At 43.7% G+C, this 15,078-nt stretch overlaps 1 protein-coding gene across 5 annotated transcripts in view; it reads left to right on the top strand.

Moving 5' to 3' along the window:
• Positions 1-15,078, top strand: part of CACNA2D1 (calcium voltage-gated channel auxiliary subunit alpha2delta 1) — a 366,139-nt gene that overhangs the window by 71,745 nt on the left and 279,316 nt on the right. For all 5 annotated transcript variants that reach the window (XM_081210645.1, XM_081210644.1, XM_081210643.1 and 2 more), the window contains exon 2: positions 2,263-2,344. In XM_081210645.1, the coding sequence (XP_081066771.1) occupies positions 2,263-2,344 (82 nt within the window). The remainder of the gene's footprint in view (positions 1-2,262; positions 2,345-15,078) is intronic.

The following is a 15,078-nucleotide window of genomic DNA, read 5'->3' as shown; positions in this document are numbered from 1 at the left end:
CTCTCCCCTCATTCTCCTCTGCATGCAGGTATCTCGCGTCTTATGCAAGGGCTCAGTTCTGGGGAGTCCATGTGTAAGCCTAACAGGCAGGAATCCCTGGCCCTGCCTTTCCCCATGAGGTGGAGGGCTGCTTGCCTGGCTTTGGGAAGGCCACGCAAGGCTTCTGCCTGCATTTGAGAGCCCTCCTGCTGCTTTCCCAAAGCTGGAAAAGCTCACCATGGCAGCTGTGTGCAGGTGTGTGTGGGGGAAATAAATAAATGGAGAGTGGGTTTCCTCCACTCTCCATTTATTTATTTATTTATTCCCCCTCCCCATGCAAAGCTGTGATCGCATAAATATAATTAGCGTAAGATGTGATTTACCTGCATTTGAAATGGTGTCCCTGGTGGTAGCCATTATTGACAGAAATAAACAAACAAACAAAAAAAAGCCCTTCTGGGCACACTGTAGTTCGCTGGGTTGCAATAAGGGTGACTGTGCATGACAAATTAAGAAAAGCCAACAGACATGCCTCCCCCCCCCAAGCAAATGCTTACTACCTCTTCTTGAGCACAGAAGCATCAAGGACCATGCATGCACTATAAATTTAAAGCACATGACTCCCCCCCCAAAAAAAATAAATCCTGGGAACTGTAGCTTGTAAGAGTACTGTGATTTTGCAGCTCTCTCTGGAGTGAACTATAGTTCCCAGGGTTCTTTGGGGGAAGCAATGTGGTTTAAATTGTGTAAACACAACCTTAGTAAGGAGACAAAAGCAGCTCATCTGAATCTTAAAAACTCACCAGCAACAGAGAGCTGGAGGGGGCAGAGGTGGGAGGAGCTGTTGTCATTTAACATGCCATCTCCCTCTCCTGGGCATAATGCAAATCCTATGGGCTTCCCCTCTTTTTGACATGGTTTTCATTGCAGTTTAATGTTCTGCTTGAACAGTCAGGAAAAAAAGCCTTTTGCCTGAACCTTTGTTTTGTTGATGCCCTAAACAGCATCAAAGAAACCCAGCGCTGTCTCCTTAAGGCCCCGGACTTCACGTTTGGTGTGACATTTTCCTTGTTGTTAAATAAACTCTGACCATGAGCAGCTGTCAGGCAGAAATACACCACAGGCTAGCATTCAACGAAACACCAGACAAGCATTTTGGCAGCCAGAGGGCTCTTGTTTTCTTCCCTTCCTATTCTCCCCCACTCTTGACACATGTAAGAAACGAAAATTCAGTAAAGCATGGTATCCTTGATTAGATTTTTTTTTCTAATAAGGAGAATGTATTACATCAACCCAAGTGGTATACTGTCGACTTAGCTCTCTGTGTATAGACATATATGTGTTTGTGTGTGTATCGATCAATAGTAAATGCATCCAAACTTAGTTTGGCATTTGAAAAACAGCCATGAGAGACCACACCTGCCTGGAATCAATTCAAGTTAATTTTCAGTAATATACTTTTAAGGGATTTTAAGAATGGGAAAATAATATACAAATATAGTATCTTAAAAAGAATACTAATAGTTTTCTTATCTGTGATCATCTGAGTTCATTTTGTCTAGTATAACTGTGTGTATGTTCTCTGACTCACATATATTAGCTCCCCCTGAATCCATGTTAACAAGCCAAAGTTCTAAATCCATTCCCTTGCATAGCAAAATGAAGACTATGTGGTTTTGCTTTTTTGCCATAGGAATAGCCAGATAACAAAATGTTTTGCACTTTTTGCATTTCTCTCTCTACTGGGATAAAATGCATTATATGAGAATATTCTTTCTGGAAAATGCTTTTTGTTGTTGTTAGTGACTCATGTTTGGGTGCTTTGTTTTTTAAAAATGTAATCAGCAAAAGAAAATAGTATAAGATACAGAGGGTTTAGGTTTTTTTTAATAACACTTCCCAAGAGGCAAAATGTGTGTTACTTTTTTATAACTGTTGTTAAGCAGTTGGAGGCAGTATGGTATTTTTATGTATCAGACTTTGGTTGGGTGACTTTTGTTTGTTTGTTTTACTCCTTTCTCAGTGCCAGACTGTTTATAGGAGTCTCCTCCTAACCAAGTTAAATCTAAAATATGCCAAGAGTTTCCATGAGAGCAAGCGAGGAAGAGAATGGTGTGGAAAAGTATGAATAGAGCAGATTCACAGCAATATCAAAGGGACTTCAGCATCACTCTGCCACATGGAAGACATTCTGTCAGCCTCTATTTATGCTTGTGATCATCATAGCTATTTGCCTTTGATCTAATGGGACGTCTCTTTTCTCCTTCTTTTTTATTTCTGTAGGATAAAGCGGTGGGTGGATAAGATGCAAGAAGACCTAGTAAGGCTGGTGAAAACAGCGAGTGGGGTGGATGAACTTGCTCAAGTAAGTGACAATTACATGGATGTAGTGCATGAGGAGGTTCACAAATGGGCACCTAGTAAATGGTGGACAGTCTTGTTCCACTAAGGAGTTTTTCGGAGAGCAAAAAGCCAACACTGTTAGGGCTGAGTTTCAGATTTGGAACACAGCACTGGTGCAAATGGGGCAGTAGCTTCTCTTGAACAGCAGTTGCATCGTAGGAGCCTTGGTGGAACAGTGTGCTGCCTATGGCATTCCATACTATCCTCAAGTAGCAAAATGTATTGGGCTGTCCCTGCATTCTGGAGCCTAGTGTCATATTGCATGTGCTTCTATTGCTGCTAACAAGTTGAAAGTCATGGGCAGAAGCAGCAAGGTGCAGATGGCACAGATGTCCTGTGGAAGACACCATCTGTACCCTCCACTTATTTTTCATTTTTGAGCTCTTCGCATTAGCCAGCATTCCTCCCTGCCACTTACACACAATCCAACACCAAAGGGGTTTTTCCAACACAAACTGTGACAGTGAAAACAAATGTGGATTCCTCCTTTAAAAAAATAAAAGAAACTGAAAGCCTAAAATTTCAGGAGCACAAATAATTTAATGCATTGTGTGCTGTATGCAAAGAATGGCCTGGAGCACTTAACAGCTCTTCCTATTATATTTCTTTCCTCCAAAGCTAACTTGATAAAGGAGGTTGCTGCATATTCATTAATTGACTTACTGTCGTCTGACTTTGTTTAGTCAGACTTGCTTATTGTTAGGAAAAGCTAATATTTAATCAGGTGCAAAAGGCATGGGCTTATTACTGCCTCTCACAGCAGCAAAAACTCCTTTCATTATACTGCCTGTCTGGTAAATGTGAAATGCTGTAAATGGTGACTGGGAAAAAATGTGGGGGTGTCTGTAGTGAGCTAGAAATGCCCAGATTGTCATAGATTTACAAGGCATTCCTCTGAAAGGAGAGCAAGTCTTTCGCAGTAATTCAACTCTGTTACTGATTTCATAGGAGGAATCTTAGAAACACTTTGTGGAAGGGAAGAACTTCCTGATTGCAGAGGACATGACAAGGTGTGTGGTTGTCAGTCATTGTGCAAGTGGAATGGGACCTGCGTCTTGTCCCTGGATTCCCATGTGGATGTGGGAAGAGAAGCTACCCCTTGGCAAAAGGAAATCCCGCACTCCTTACTTGGAGGGGTTGGCCTCATTTCAATGGCTGCCAGAGAGCTGTAAACAGGCAGTTTGTCAGTTGCATGTAGGCATCTGCACTGTGAATCCTGTAAGCAATGCACAGTCGCAAGACCCAGATGCAACTTTGTGCTTGTTAAATAAATAAGAAATTTATTTGCATTAGCCACTAGCTATAGCAGTAAGATAACATACACTGGGGATAGAGCTAAATAGTTAGCTATATAAAATACATTCTGGAGGTTTACATCAATACAAATGGAAAAATTTCCTGGTAATCTGGTTCTTTCTAGTTCTCCACAGCCCCTTAGGATGAAGCCAGATGGATTTATAGTGACCTTCCCCTAGCTGTGTGCTCTCCACATGTTGTTGAACATCCAAGCATCAGCCCCAGCAAGCATGGTACCCTCAATGGTTAGGGTTGATGGGGAAGGCTGTGTGCAAGCTACCCAGGGCTGACGTAGTCCAGTTCAAGCAGCGTCCATCAAAGTCGTTATACAGATAGTCCTTGCATAAACTCTGAACATAAGCCTTTTTAGACAAGCCCCATCTTCCCCTGTCCATTACCTGACATCATGTATGTTAGGTTATGACAGGTGGGTGTTGTAAAAGGAGCATAGTATAGACTGGCTAGCCAAAACATCTGTGTTCAACCTAAGAGTCAGGGTAACATAATTTTTTAACCTGTTCCATAACAAAATTCAGAGTCATGTGAAGCTTGATTGACAGCTGGGTTTACCCTTTTGCTGTTGAGATCTGTGTATATGATCCTGTTGACTTTACTCATCAACTGACCATTACCATGGCGTGCCTGCTGTAGTGTTCTCTCAATCTAATTAACATTGTGTGTAGTCTAAAATGCAAAGTAATTAAATGTTCATGCTCTGCTAGAGTCCCTTACTGGACAGGGTAATAAAAAATGAGGTTACACTCTGCCTTAATGTAGTTTGGCTCTCAAATGTCAAGCCACTTGAAGGGAACAATAGCTCCTTTAAAAATTATGAATTTGCCCTTCTTTCGCAACTCAGGAGTGAGAAAAAAATCTAGAATACAGGAGAGGAAACTGAACCCCCCTAATAGAACCTTCTTGCAAAACCACCTAATTGGATAGAACACTACTCCCAGAATCTATTTCCATTTTGATATGGAGTTGCACTAGCAAGTCAAGCATGATATTCCCAAGGCATTATGTTAGTTCAGTCCCAGAGCTATGGAGCAAGTGTATACAGTTAACTGTCTGCAGATGATAAAACAGAGTGAAAGGAACATTGGATTTAGAGGACGGATGCTAAAGGCAGCTTTGGACATTGCAAACCAGTGGTGACAGAGGAAGAGTGTTTGACCTGAGCTCCCTCTTCTTCATTGCTTCCTCTTTAATTTGTGGAATGGGGAGGCTCACTCTGCACATGCATCTGGCATTTTTGCATTTGAAAGAGCAAAGAAAAAAAAGGGGGGGTGAATCACAAGTGATTTGCACATCTTGTGATACTCTTTGTTCATAAGGTATGGAACTTCTTTAAAACTCAAAAGAAATGTGCTCATCCATACTAACCTTTAGCAAACTAGCACAAAAGCCTTTGGAAAGCTTCTAACATGTATGTTCTACCGTACTTTTTTCTATGTGGTGTAAGGGAGGCACAGGAAGAAGGTTAGCAGTGACTAGAAGTTGGTTAGTAACATGTTTGTTTGTTTTAATACTGACTCATGTGGCCTGCAAACCAACACAGCTGTGTTTGTGTGTATGCATGTGTGTACACATAGAGATGTGGGATTTCAAAAAGAGTTGTGGTTTAAAAATAGAATTTTTATACACATTTTGTAAACACAAATGAATGCTGATAGCTGCAAGATCAGTCTGGGCTCAGCTCTAGAGCTAAGCCAGGCAATCAGGATAATAACTCTTGCTAGACTAGACCACACCGGACTCCAGGCAAGGGATCATATGCCTGAATGCTTCTCCTTACCAAAAATAACAAAAAAGCCCCTACTCGCAGTGTATTGAAATAGTATCTCAGGAGCAATGAGTAAATCATCTCTTTGGGGGCATTCAGCTCCATGTCATTGTAATCACATGGAAGGGGAGAGTGAGGTCCTATCTCTACTGTCCCATCCCCTACCACCCCACTCGTCACCCACACATTGGGGAAACACCTGTAATAGGGGACCTTCTGTGTTCTTGAGGAACAGGCATAGTCTATGTGTAGCCCTCCAGATGTTTTGGACTACAACTGCTGGCGGCCCAACTCAGCATGGCCCAAGATCAGGGATGCTGAGAAGTGTTGGTGAAGACATCTGACAGGTGCCATGTTAGCTACCCCAGTGTAGACTTTTCCCATGACTCACAGCCTTTAGAACACAGGGTTCAAAATCACAGGGAGAGCCCTTGCCCGCACCACAGGCTCCGCTTACACCCATGGATGCTAGGAATGGCAAGGCCTGTAGGCTCTCTCTCAGAAGTTCCATAAAGGGCCGTCATCATGAGCAGTGCAAAGTGACACAGTTGGCAGTCTGCACTTTATTTCCCCTTAGTCATATAACTTGAAGACAGGTCACAGCTTAGACAACATTCACTTCTGTTAGTGGGTCTGGCTTGGAGGTTTCTGGTGTGAGAGTCACTCACATCAGTACAGAACGAGTGGGATTCAGATGTTTGAGACCTGGGTTCAAGACCCGCTTTAGCTGTAGTCTCATTATGTAGCCATTGGCAAGTGGTTATCATCTTCCAGACTTCTCCATCTGTAAAAAGCAAACTGCCTTTCATAGAGTCAAGCTGAAGAAAATGAGGAGACATCTGTATACTCTGTTATTGACAATAATCATTCAGAAATGGGGCTACTGAAGTGTGAGTGTGTGAAGAAGCTATAGCTTATCTTTGAGGTTATTTTCTTTTCCCCTCTTGAGTCTGTTTTAATTTAAATAATAAAGAAGATGGAATACTTTGAAAACTACTGACATTTTATTTAGACTTCATGTGTATGAAAAGGAAACTGTGTGGGATGTAATCTTTTCTTGTCTAATCATGTCAAAACTTTAAATTGCTGCAGGGCTATGGCTCATGTTTCACAAGATACAGACCACAGTAGAATTTGTATCTCAAGCAAATGAGGAGAGGGCCTTGCACTTCAGCTTACTGGGGTGTATCTGAAAGTAGCTTCAGACATCTCTACCAGTGTGGAGAAAGCAGGTGTATGACTGACTTGACCATTCTCTTTTCATGCCTTCAATTTAGTTTTTTAAAAAGTGCTTCCCTGACATCTGGAACACAGACATCTCAAAGTAGAGGAGCTACATGATTTCCCATTAGGTGGGAAGCATGAAAGATGCACAAATCACCCATGGACCTACTTTATATGAACCTGATCCAGAATCCTGTGTGATGTGTTCCATGTTTCCATGGGACATTAGAAGAGCAAGCTTCTCTCTACTTAGTATCCATCTTTCTTATCTCTCTAAATATGTCCCACCATCTCTATTCTTTTGGGTTTATTTCTTCAGATTGACAACATGTGCTAAGCACAAAGTTTTCTATAGAGTTTTGTACATCCATTGTGTCTTGTCTATCAAGCAGCAGGACACTGGGAGAAAGGACAGATCAGGAAGCTGAGGCTCCAAGACTTTGGCCACCTCATGAGAAGAGAAGACTCCCTAGAAAAGATCCTGATGTTGGGAAAGATTGAGGGCACAAGGAGAAGGGGACGACAGAGGACGAGATGGTTGGACAGTGTTCTCGAAGCTATGAACATGAGTTTGACTAAGCAGCGGGAGGCAGTGGAAGACAGGAGTGCCTGGCATGCTCTGGTCCATGGGGTCACGAAGAGTCGGACACGACTAAACAACTAAACAACAACAACAAGTCACCATAAAAAAACCAAGGGAGAAAAAGAGAAATATTGTGTATATAGATATTCTGAAATGGAAAGTATTGTTTTTAGGAAGCACGGTATCAGAAAGCTAAGATGCTCCAGCATAGGCATGCTTGGAACAGGCAACGCCAGTAGTTATTCCCCTGAAATGTTATAAAATATGGCCCCAGTTTTGCAAGGTAATTATGCAGTTTCAAGTACTTTCTCCTTGTCTTGTTCCATGTTCTGATGCAGTAAATTCCTAAGCTGCCACTGTGTGAATTTCATATACGTAACACAGTGGTCCTTATTCTCTAGACTTACTCTTGGTTTTCTGATATTTCTTCCTGGCAAACAACTGTCTTTATTTTTTTACATTGTGTGAAGAGAATGTCATTTTAACACATTGTTAGTGTACACAAAAATGCACACAAGAGTTATAAGGCCTCCATGATTTCTGTCCCACCATGGTTTTGTTACAGTCTGCATTGTTTCTGTTCTGTTACACTTTGGCTTCTGCTAAAAGCTACATTATTAATCTTCCTATCTGCTGTAGCTGAATCTTACATACAGGTACTAAATTATGTGATTAATTTCAATGCATTTCAACCGAAGGGAGACATAAAAAACAATGCATTAAATAACACAATTATTTGTGCAATATTTAAGGTCTGAAATAACCACTAATGCATTTCATGGTTTCCATTCTTCACTTCTGACAAATAAGCAGATTGTGGGAATTTCTGCTGCTGTTTCTGACAGAATTCTCTACCATCCCAGCTTCACTTGTTCTTCAAGTTTCAGCCACCTCCTGAAAGCAGGATCTCGGAGGGGCAGTTCATCAGCCATTTACCAAAGCCATTACTAGATGTGCCAGGAGATGGGCAACTGAAGAAAACATTCCCTGCTTCAGAAGCTAGTACAAGTTAGGCTGTTGTAAAGGTAAAGGGGCCCCTGACCATTAGGTCCAGTCGTGACCGACTCTGGGGTTGCGGCGTTCATCTCGCTTTACTGTCTGAGGGAGCTGGCATACAGCTTCCGGGTCATGTGGCCAGCATGACTAAGCCGCTTCTGGCGAACCAGAGCAGCGCATGGAAACGCCGTTTACCTTCCCGCCGGAGCGGTACCTACTTATCTACTTGCACTTTGACATGCTTTCGAACTGCTAGGTTGGCAGGAGCAGGGACCGAGCAACGGGAGCTCATCCTGTCACGGGGATTCGAACTGTCGACCTTCTGATTGGCAAGTCCTAGGCTCTGTGGTTTAACCCACAGCACCAGGAGGAAAATAATTGTCAGTCTGTATGTGGCACAGGCAGTGGCCTCTTGTCTGGTTACAAAAACACAATAATCACCTCTATTTTCATCTGTGGTATATGTTGGAGGATATAGAATTCTTGGGTTTTTAGTACAAAAGTTATACCACGTGCACAGGATTTCCAAAGCGGTGTGACTATGTTTAAACTCCTGTAGGAAGAACATGTTTTTAATGGCTTCTTAAAGATTAAGCCTTATTACGACAAAAGCCCTTGGGGACTATAGTAGTGGACTGAGTATATTAAAATTTGTGCCATAAAAAATAGTCTTTAAAGAGGCATGATGATTTTTGGTGTTAATGTCTAAAGCTGTGTAAACCACAGTGCAAGCCAGCCTTGCCAGGATAGCTTCCCAGGAGCCTTGTGCGAATCTCAGACTGTACAGGACATATTAGTCAGTAAAGCGGAAGGCCTTCAGTTATGTCTGCCATCGTATTTTTAAGAAGCATATGTTTCTACTGGTATACTGGGGCAGCCTTACCATGAGGCGAAGTGAGGCAACTGCCTCAGAAGGCCAATGCCAAAAGGCAGGTGTAGGCAAACTCGGCCCTCCAGATGTTTTGAACTACAGCTCCCATCATCCCTGACCACTGGTCCTGTTAGCTATGGATGATGGGAGTTGTAGTCCCATAACATCTGGAGGGCCGAGTTTGCTTTTGCCTGCCAAAAGGCATGGAGGCAGCAGTGAGCTGTCAAAGGACAGAGCCACACTTCCTAAGTTAGCTTGCTCTCCCACCAGTAGTGTTGAAGTAAGAGTCAGTTGCCATAATGGTCAGCTTCTATATGCGGAAAGACAGGAGCGCCATTTTGTCTCTTGCCTCAAGAAGCAAAATATTTGGGGCCACTCCTAACATTTTGGCAGCGTTTTATTTTTATTTATTTGTAAAAAAAACCTATTTATTTAACAATGTAACACAAGAAAACATTTTTTTAAACAATAGTACACCATGTGATACTTTAAAGTTTCAGATTTGATAGAGATATTTAAAACTCATGGGTGGTATTTAACAAAGAGTAGAGCCACTGAAATTAATGATCATGACTCAGTTAGGCCCATTAATTGCAGTAAGCTTTCTTCAGGTAAATAAATATTAGTTAAATACCCCTCAATGCCTTTAATAAGCTTTTTTTATTTCTTCACGCCAACCAATCATGCCATGTTTTGAAGGGGTATGTGTGTTACTGTCTCATTTTATCTCTTCACCCGTTGAACAATGCCATATCACTGGCGCACAAAATCATCCTCATAGTCTAGCTATCTTAATGTTTGGTCAGCTTTTTGGCTTGTGAGTTATTTCAGACTTGGTTATGCCATTCTTGCATTCCATTTTTGTGTGTGATGGGTTACGGGCAGAAGCAAAGCAAAAGTTGTGTATCTCTGTATTGCAGGGCTGTTTGAAATTTTTATTTTAACTTCATTAAGCATCACAAGTAGGGAAAATAAATCAATGACACCTCAGACCCTAGCAATGGAAGCTTTATGTGAAACATTAAGAGGGACCACTGTATATGTGTTCTTGTTATATGCCTCATCTGCCTCTCTCTTAATTCATACGAAAATGTCCCAATTCCCCATGGTAGCCTTAAGAGCAAGTGAGGTAATTGGCTCTTTGTGAGAGATGTGTAAAATGTGTCTTTGAAGACAGAGTGGAGTAGAAGGACGTGCTGTTTGGCAGCCTTCTTAACTCTTTGCACATTAGGCAGAGACTTTTGCATTGTGTGCAGCCTTGTATCAACATGCAGAAAATATTACAGGCCATTAACTTTGAATAGGGGACGCGGGTGGCGCTGTGGGTAAAAGCCTCAGCGCCTAGGGCTTGCCGATCGAAAGGTCGGCGGTTCGAATCCCCGCGGCGGGGCGCGCTCCCGCTGCTCGGTCCCAGCGCCTGCCAACCTAGCAGTTCGAAAGCACCCCCGGGTGCAAGTAGATAAATAGGTACCGCTTACCAGCGGGAAGGTAAACGGCGTTCCGTGTGCTGCGCTGGCTCGCCAGATGCAGCTTTGTCACGCTGGCCACGTGACCCGGAAGTGTCTCCGGACAGCGCTGGCCCACGGCCTATAGAGTGAGATGGGCGCACAAACCCCAGAGTCTGTCAAGACTGGCCCGTTCGGGCAGGGGTACCTTTACCTTTAACTTTGAATAAATATGCAGCATATGAAGAACAGTAAGGGAATAATAACAAGGGCACTCTCTCTCCTGAGTTGGAAGCATCCTTGTATATTGACATAAAATTGGTCTTATGATGACCTTAGAGAATGGATTTATAAATGTGGGAGGATTTTGCCATCAACCTGAAGAGCTTTTAGCAAAACAGCAAACTAATTGAAAAACTTACATAAAGGCTTTGTTAATTTGTATGCTTTTGGTAAAAACTACCACACTGCTTCCAGTGAGTTCTTTAGACTCTAGACCACAGAAGCAGCTGAAAAATAATAAATTTTGGGTACCTTTTGACTACTTTGTATGAAGCATAAGAATGGAACACATTTAGTTATTTAAAATATTTTCCTCCCAAAGAACTTTAATTCACATGAATTTTCAAGGTGACCAACAACAGTTTCAATATAAGCATTTGAGTCTCAAAAAAATTTCAGTAAAATATCCAGATTTAAGAAGCATCGCTGAGCAGCAAAACAGACAATACTGTAACTAGGATTAAAACAGTCAGCTATCTCAAGCTGAATACCTTGCACATTAGAATTGTTTTTTATCAGCTGATGACACACCATTGAAGAACAAATCATCTGGGCTTTCAGGACAAAGTCTGGTTGCTGCAACAGTAAAAGTCATTTCCAATGAATTCTCCAACCACTCTTTGGTGGTGGGACACAAAGGACCTCCCCCTCCCTGATGATCCTTGAGATGCTGGCAGCATCATGCAGGAGAAATATATCCTTTTTAAAGTATCCTAGTCACAAACTGTTTAGGGATTTAAAGGCAGAATGGAACTTCAAAACAAATTGGGAGCCATTGGTGCTGGTGCAGAATTATGGTCAAGTGATTAAAAAATAATAATCCAGTTGAGGCTGCCTTCTCCAGACAAGGGCACAACCCAAGGTGTTCAAAATCACTCCAGAGCCACAAACAAGGAAAGTCCCAAACAAGCAGTGCACCTGAATCCGATTTCCTAGTTGACAAATGTACTTCTTTCCTGCCTGGATTAAGTCTCAGCTTGCTCACCCGCATACTATCCTTCACAGTAAATAGGTTATGACCTTCACTGCTTCTCTGGAATCTAATGAAAAGGAGAAACAGATTTTGGTATCATCAATATATCAATGTCACTCATACCCCTATCCCACCTCTACCATTAGGAGACAGAATGCTGGCTTGGTGCCACACAATTGCCCTTCTGATGCTGGTGTCACTGTTGCTTCCTGGGATGGTGTGGAAATGGGGCAGGGCCAATCCAGTGCTCCTGCTGGTGCAATCATGCAGCCCTGACCTTGCTGTCACCTGCCCTTGCCTCGTCCTGGTAAGTGTCAGTGATGCCAACATTGTAGATGTTGAATAATATTGGGACAGGGTATAGCACTGGCTCCCAGAAGCCAATGGGCATGGAGCTGAACAGTATTGGTACAACCTTTACCTAGGAAAGACAGGAGCCAGCACATAATGGCTCCTTCTGGCCGCATGCTGCCCAGGTGTTTCACAAGGTTACCATGGTTGATAATATTGAAAGGGTCATACTCCTCCTGCCTAACTGCTGGTATAGGCCATCTACCAGGGCAACCAAGACAATATCATGCCTCACTTGCACTATACATTTAAAGCAGTGTCAGGTCACTTTCAATGGGCATGGTTTCCCCAAAAGAATTTTGGAAGCTGTAGGTTTTTTTAAAGGGGCTGGGAATTGTTAGGAGACCCCTATTCCAACCACAGCTACAGTTCTCAGAATGGTTTCACAGCCAATCCCTCACCTCAGGGTACTTGGAGAACTGTAGCTCTGTGAGGGGAATCAGTTTGTTTTTAAATTGCATATATTCAAGCTGGATTAGGCTTGTTTAACTGCTTTTAATACTGAAATTTAAACTGTTGAAAGGCGGGCAATAAAGTTAATAACAAACAAACAAACAAACAAACAAACAAACAAACTGTGTTCTCAGAATGGAGATTTTGTACCTGTTCAGAGGCACTATACAGTGGTGCCTCGCAAGACGAAATTAATTCGTTCCGCAAGTCTCTTCGTCTTGCGGTTTTTTCGTCTTGCGATGCACGGTTTCCCATAGGAATGCATTGAAAATCAATTAATGCGTTCCTAGGGAAACCGCCTTCAGACCAGGTCCGGGGACAGTCTGTCCCCGGACCTCTTCTGAAGGCTGGGGGGGGGGGGGACAAGGGCTTTTCTTCCCACCCCCAGCATTTTAAAAAACCCCGGGACAGCGGAGGACTTCTCCGCTGTCCGGGCGATCTTAAAATGCTGGCGGGCGGCATTTTAAAATCGCCCCGGGACAGCGGAGGACTTCTCCGCTGTCCGGGGCGATTTAAAAGCCCCTGGGAAGGCAGGCAGGGGGGGGACAAAGACTTTCGCCCCCCGCCCGCCTTCAGAAGGTGTTCCCGCCCCCCTGCCCGGCTTCGCAGCAGCGCTACGAAGCCCGGCGGCTGGGGCAGGTGTCCCCCCCCCGCCCGGCTTCGCAGCAGCGCTACGAAGCCTGGCGGCTGGGGCAGGTGTCCCCCCCCCGCCCGGCTTCGCAGCAGCGCTACGAAGCCCGGCGGCTGGGGCAGGTGTTCCCCCGCCCGGCTTCGCAGCAGCGCTACGAAGCCCGGTGGCTGGGGCAGGTGTCCCCCCCCCCCGGCTTCGCAGCAGCGCTACGAAGCCCGGCGGCTGGGGCAGGTGTCCCCCCCCGCCCGGCTTCGCAGCAGCGCTACGGGACCCCCAGCTACGGGACAGGGGGAGATTTTAAAATGCTGGGGGTCGGCAGCGAACGCTCCCGACCCCCAGCATTTTAAAATCTCCCCTAGGACAGCGCCCTCCCATCAAATGTCAAAGAGAACAACTACCAGACTTTTAGAAGACATCTGAAGGCAGCCTTGTTTAGGGAAGCTTTTAATGTTTGATGGACTACTGCATTTTAATAGTTTGTTGGAAGCCGCCCAGAGTGGCTGGGGAAACCCAGCCAGATGGGCAGGGAATGGGTGAGTGAGTGAGTGAATGAATGAATAAGGGTTGTGATGGATGGAATTAGATGTACTTTTGATATGCAATGTTAAAAATGAAACAAAACTCAGTGGTAGATCACTTGCTTAGTATTCAGAAGATCCCATGTTCAACCTTTGACACCTCCCAGTTAAAAGGATCAAGTAGCAGGTGGGGTGGAAGACCCCTGTCTGAGATGCTGGGAAACCACTTTCAGTCAGGGCTAGATTGACAAGACTTAGTGAAATAATAGGAAAGCTTGGAGCTGCTTTTTGGGTTTGTTGACAGTTTCCAAACCACAATAGGTTTTTTGCTTATTTTTGGAAATATTGTGTGCCAGAAGCTGCTGGAAGTTGGCCAGTGAATTAGGCCTGTGTTTATGCTGCCTGAGTTTACTCCCCTTGAGACAATGTGACACCCAGTAAGCAGGGGCATAATGTTTGTGTAAACTCAGGCCATCTGTTGAATTGATAAATGCATTTTCCTTATTTACTTACTTAGCCTTGAGGTATCTGCTTTCATAGACGGCAGTGCACATCCTCTTGATGTCAGTAGTAAAACTGTTGATTGTAATTAATTCGGAGGCTTACCTTTTTTTTTTTTTTTGATCTTGTGTGCAGGTTTCTGGGGGCATTTGCTCATTTTATTCCCAATTAACCTTCTCTTTCTATCAATCTTAGGTGGCATTCTCCCTCATGTCTCTCCTAACAGCATAGGTCTATGAAAGGAGCAAAGAAATAGTTTCCTACCAAAGAGATTTTTTACCATAGCATCTTATTCCACCTTCTGGTGGTCTGCTGGATGTTGTTGGGTTTCCATCAGCCCAGGTCAGCATAGCCCATGGGCAGGGCTTATGGCAGTTGTAGTCCAGCAACATCAGAAATAAAGAAACCTCAGACCATCTTAGCTCAGTATTGTTTACATTGACTAGTAGTGGCTCTCTCGAATTTCAGACAGGGGTCTCTTCTGGTCCTATCTTTAGGTGCTGGGAATTTAAACTGGGACCTTCATGCAAAACAGATGCCCTACCACTTGGGTGGCAGGGGCACAGGTTCCCAACTCCTGGTCTACAGGGAAGGAGCCTATATATGCTTGCACCCATGCATTGGTGCCAGGAGTGGGGCTAGTTAGCATACATGAGGTCAGGGCTGAGACTAGTTGGTGTGGCCCTGCTCCTATGTTGGTAGAATGCATGAGCAGTTTGGCTGAGCAGGGCTTTAGTTTTGAGTCATTAAGTGTTGAGTGATCAAAGTACATACATGCATCGCTCCACT

Source organism: Podarcis bocagei (assembly GCF_964188305.1).
Source record: "Podarcis bocagei genome assembly, chromosome: 10".
Lineage (NCBI taxonomy): Eukaryota > Metazoa > Chordata > Lepidosauria > Squamata > Lacertidae > Podarcis > Podarcis bocagei.
Note: the sequence above shows the minus strand (reverse complement) of the source record. Positions and strands in the feature narration are given on the sequence as shown.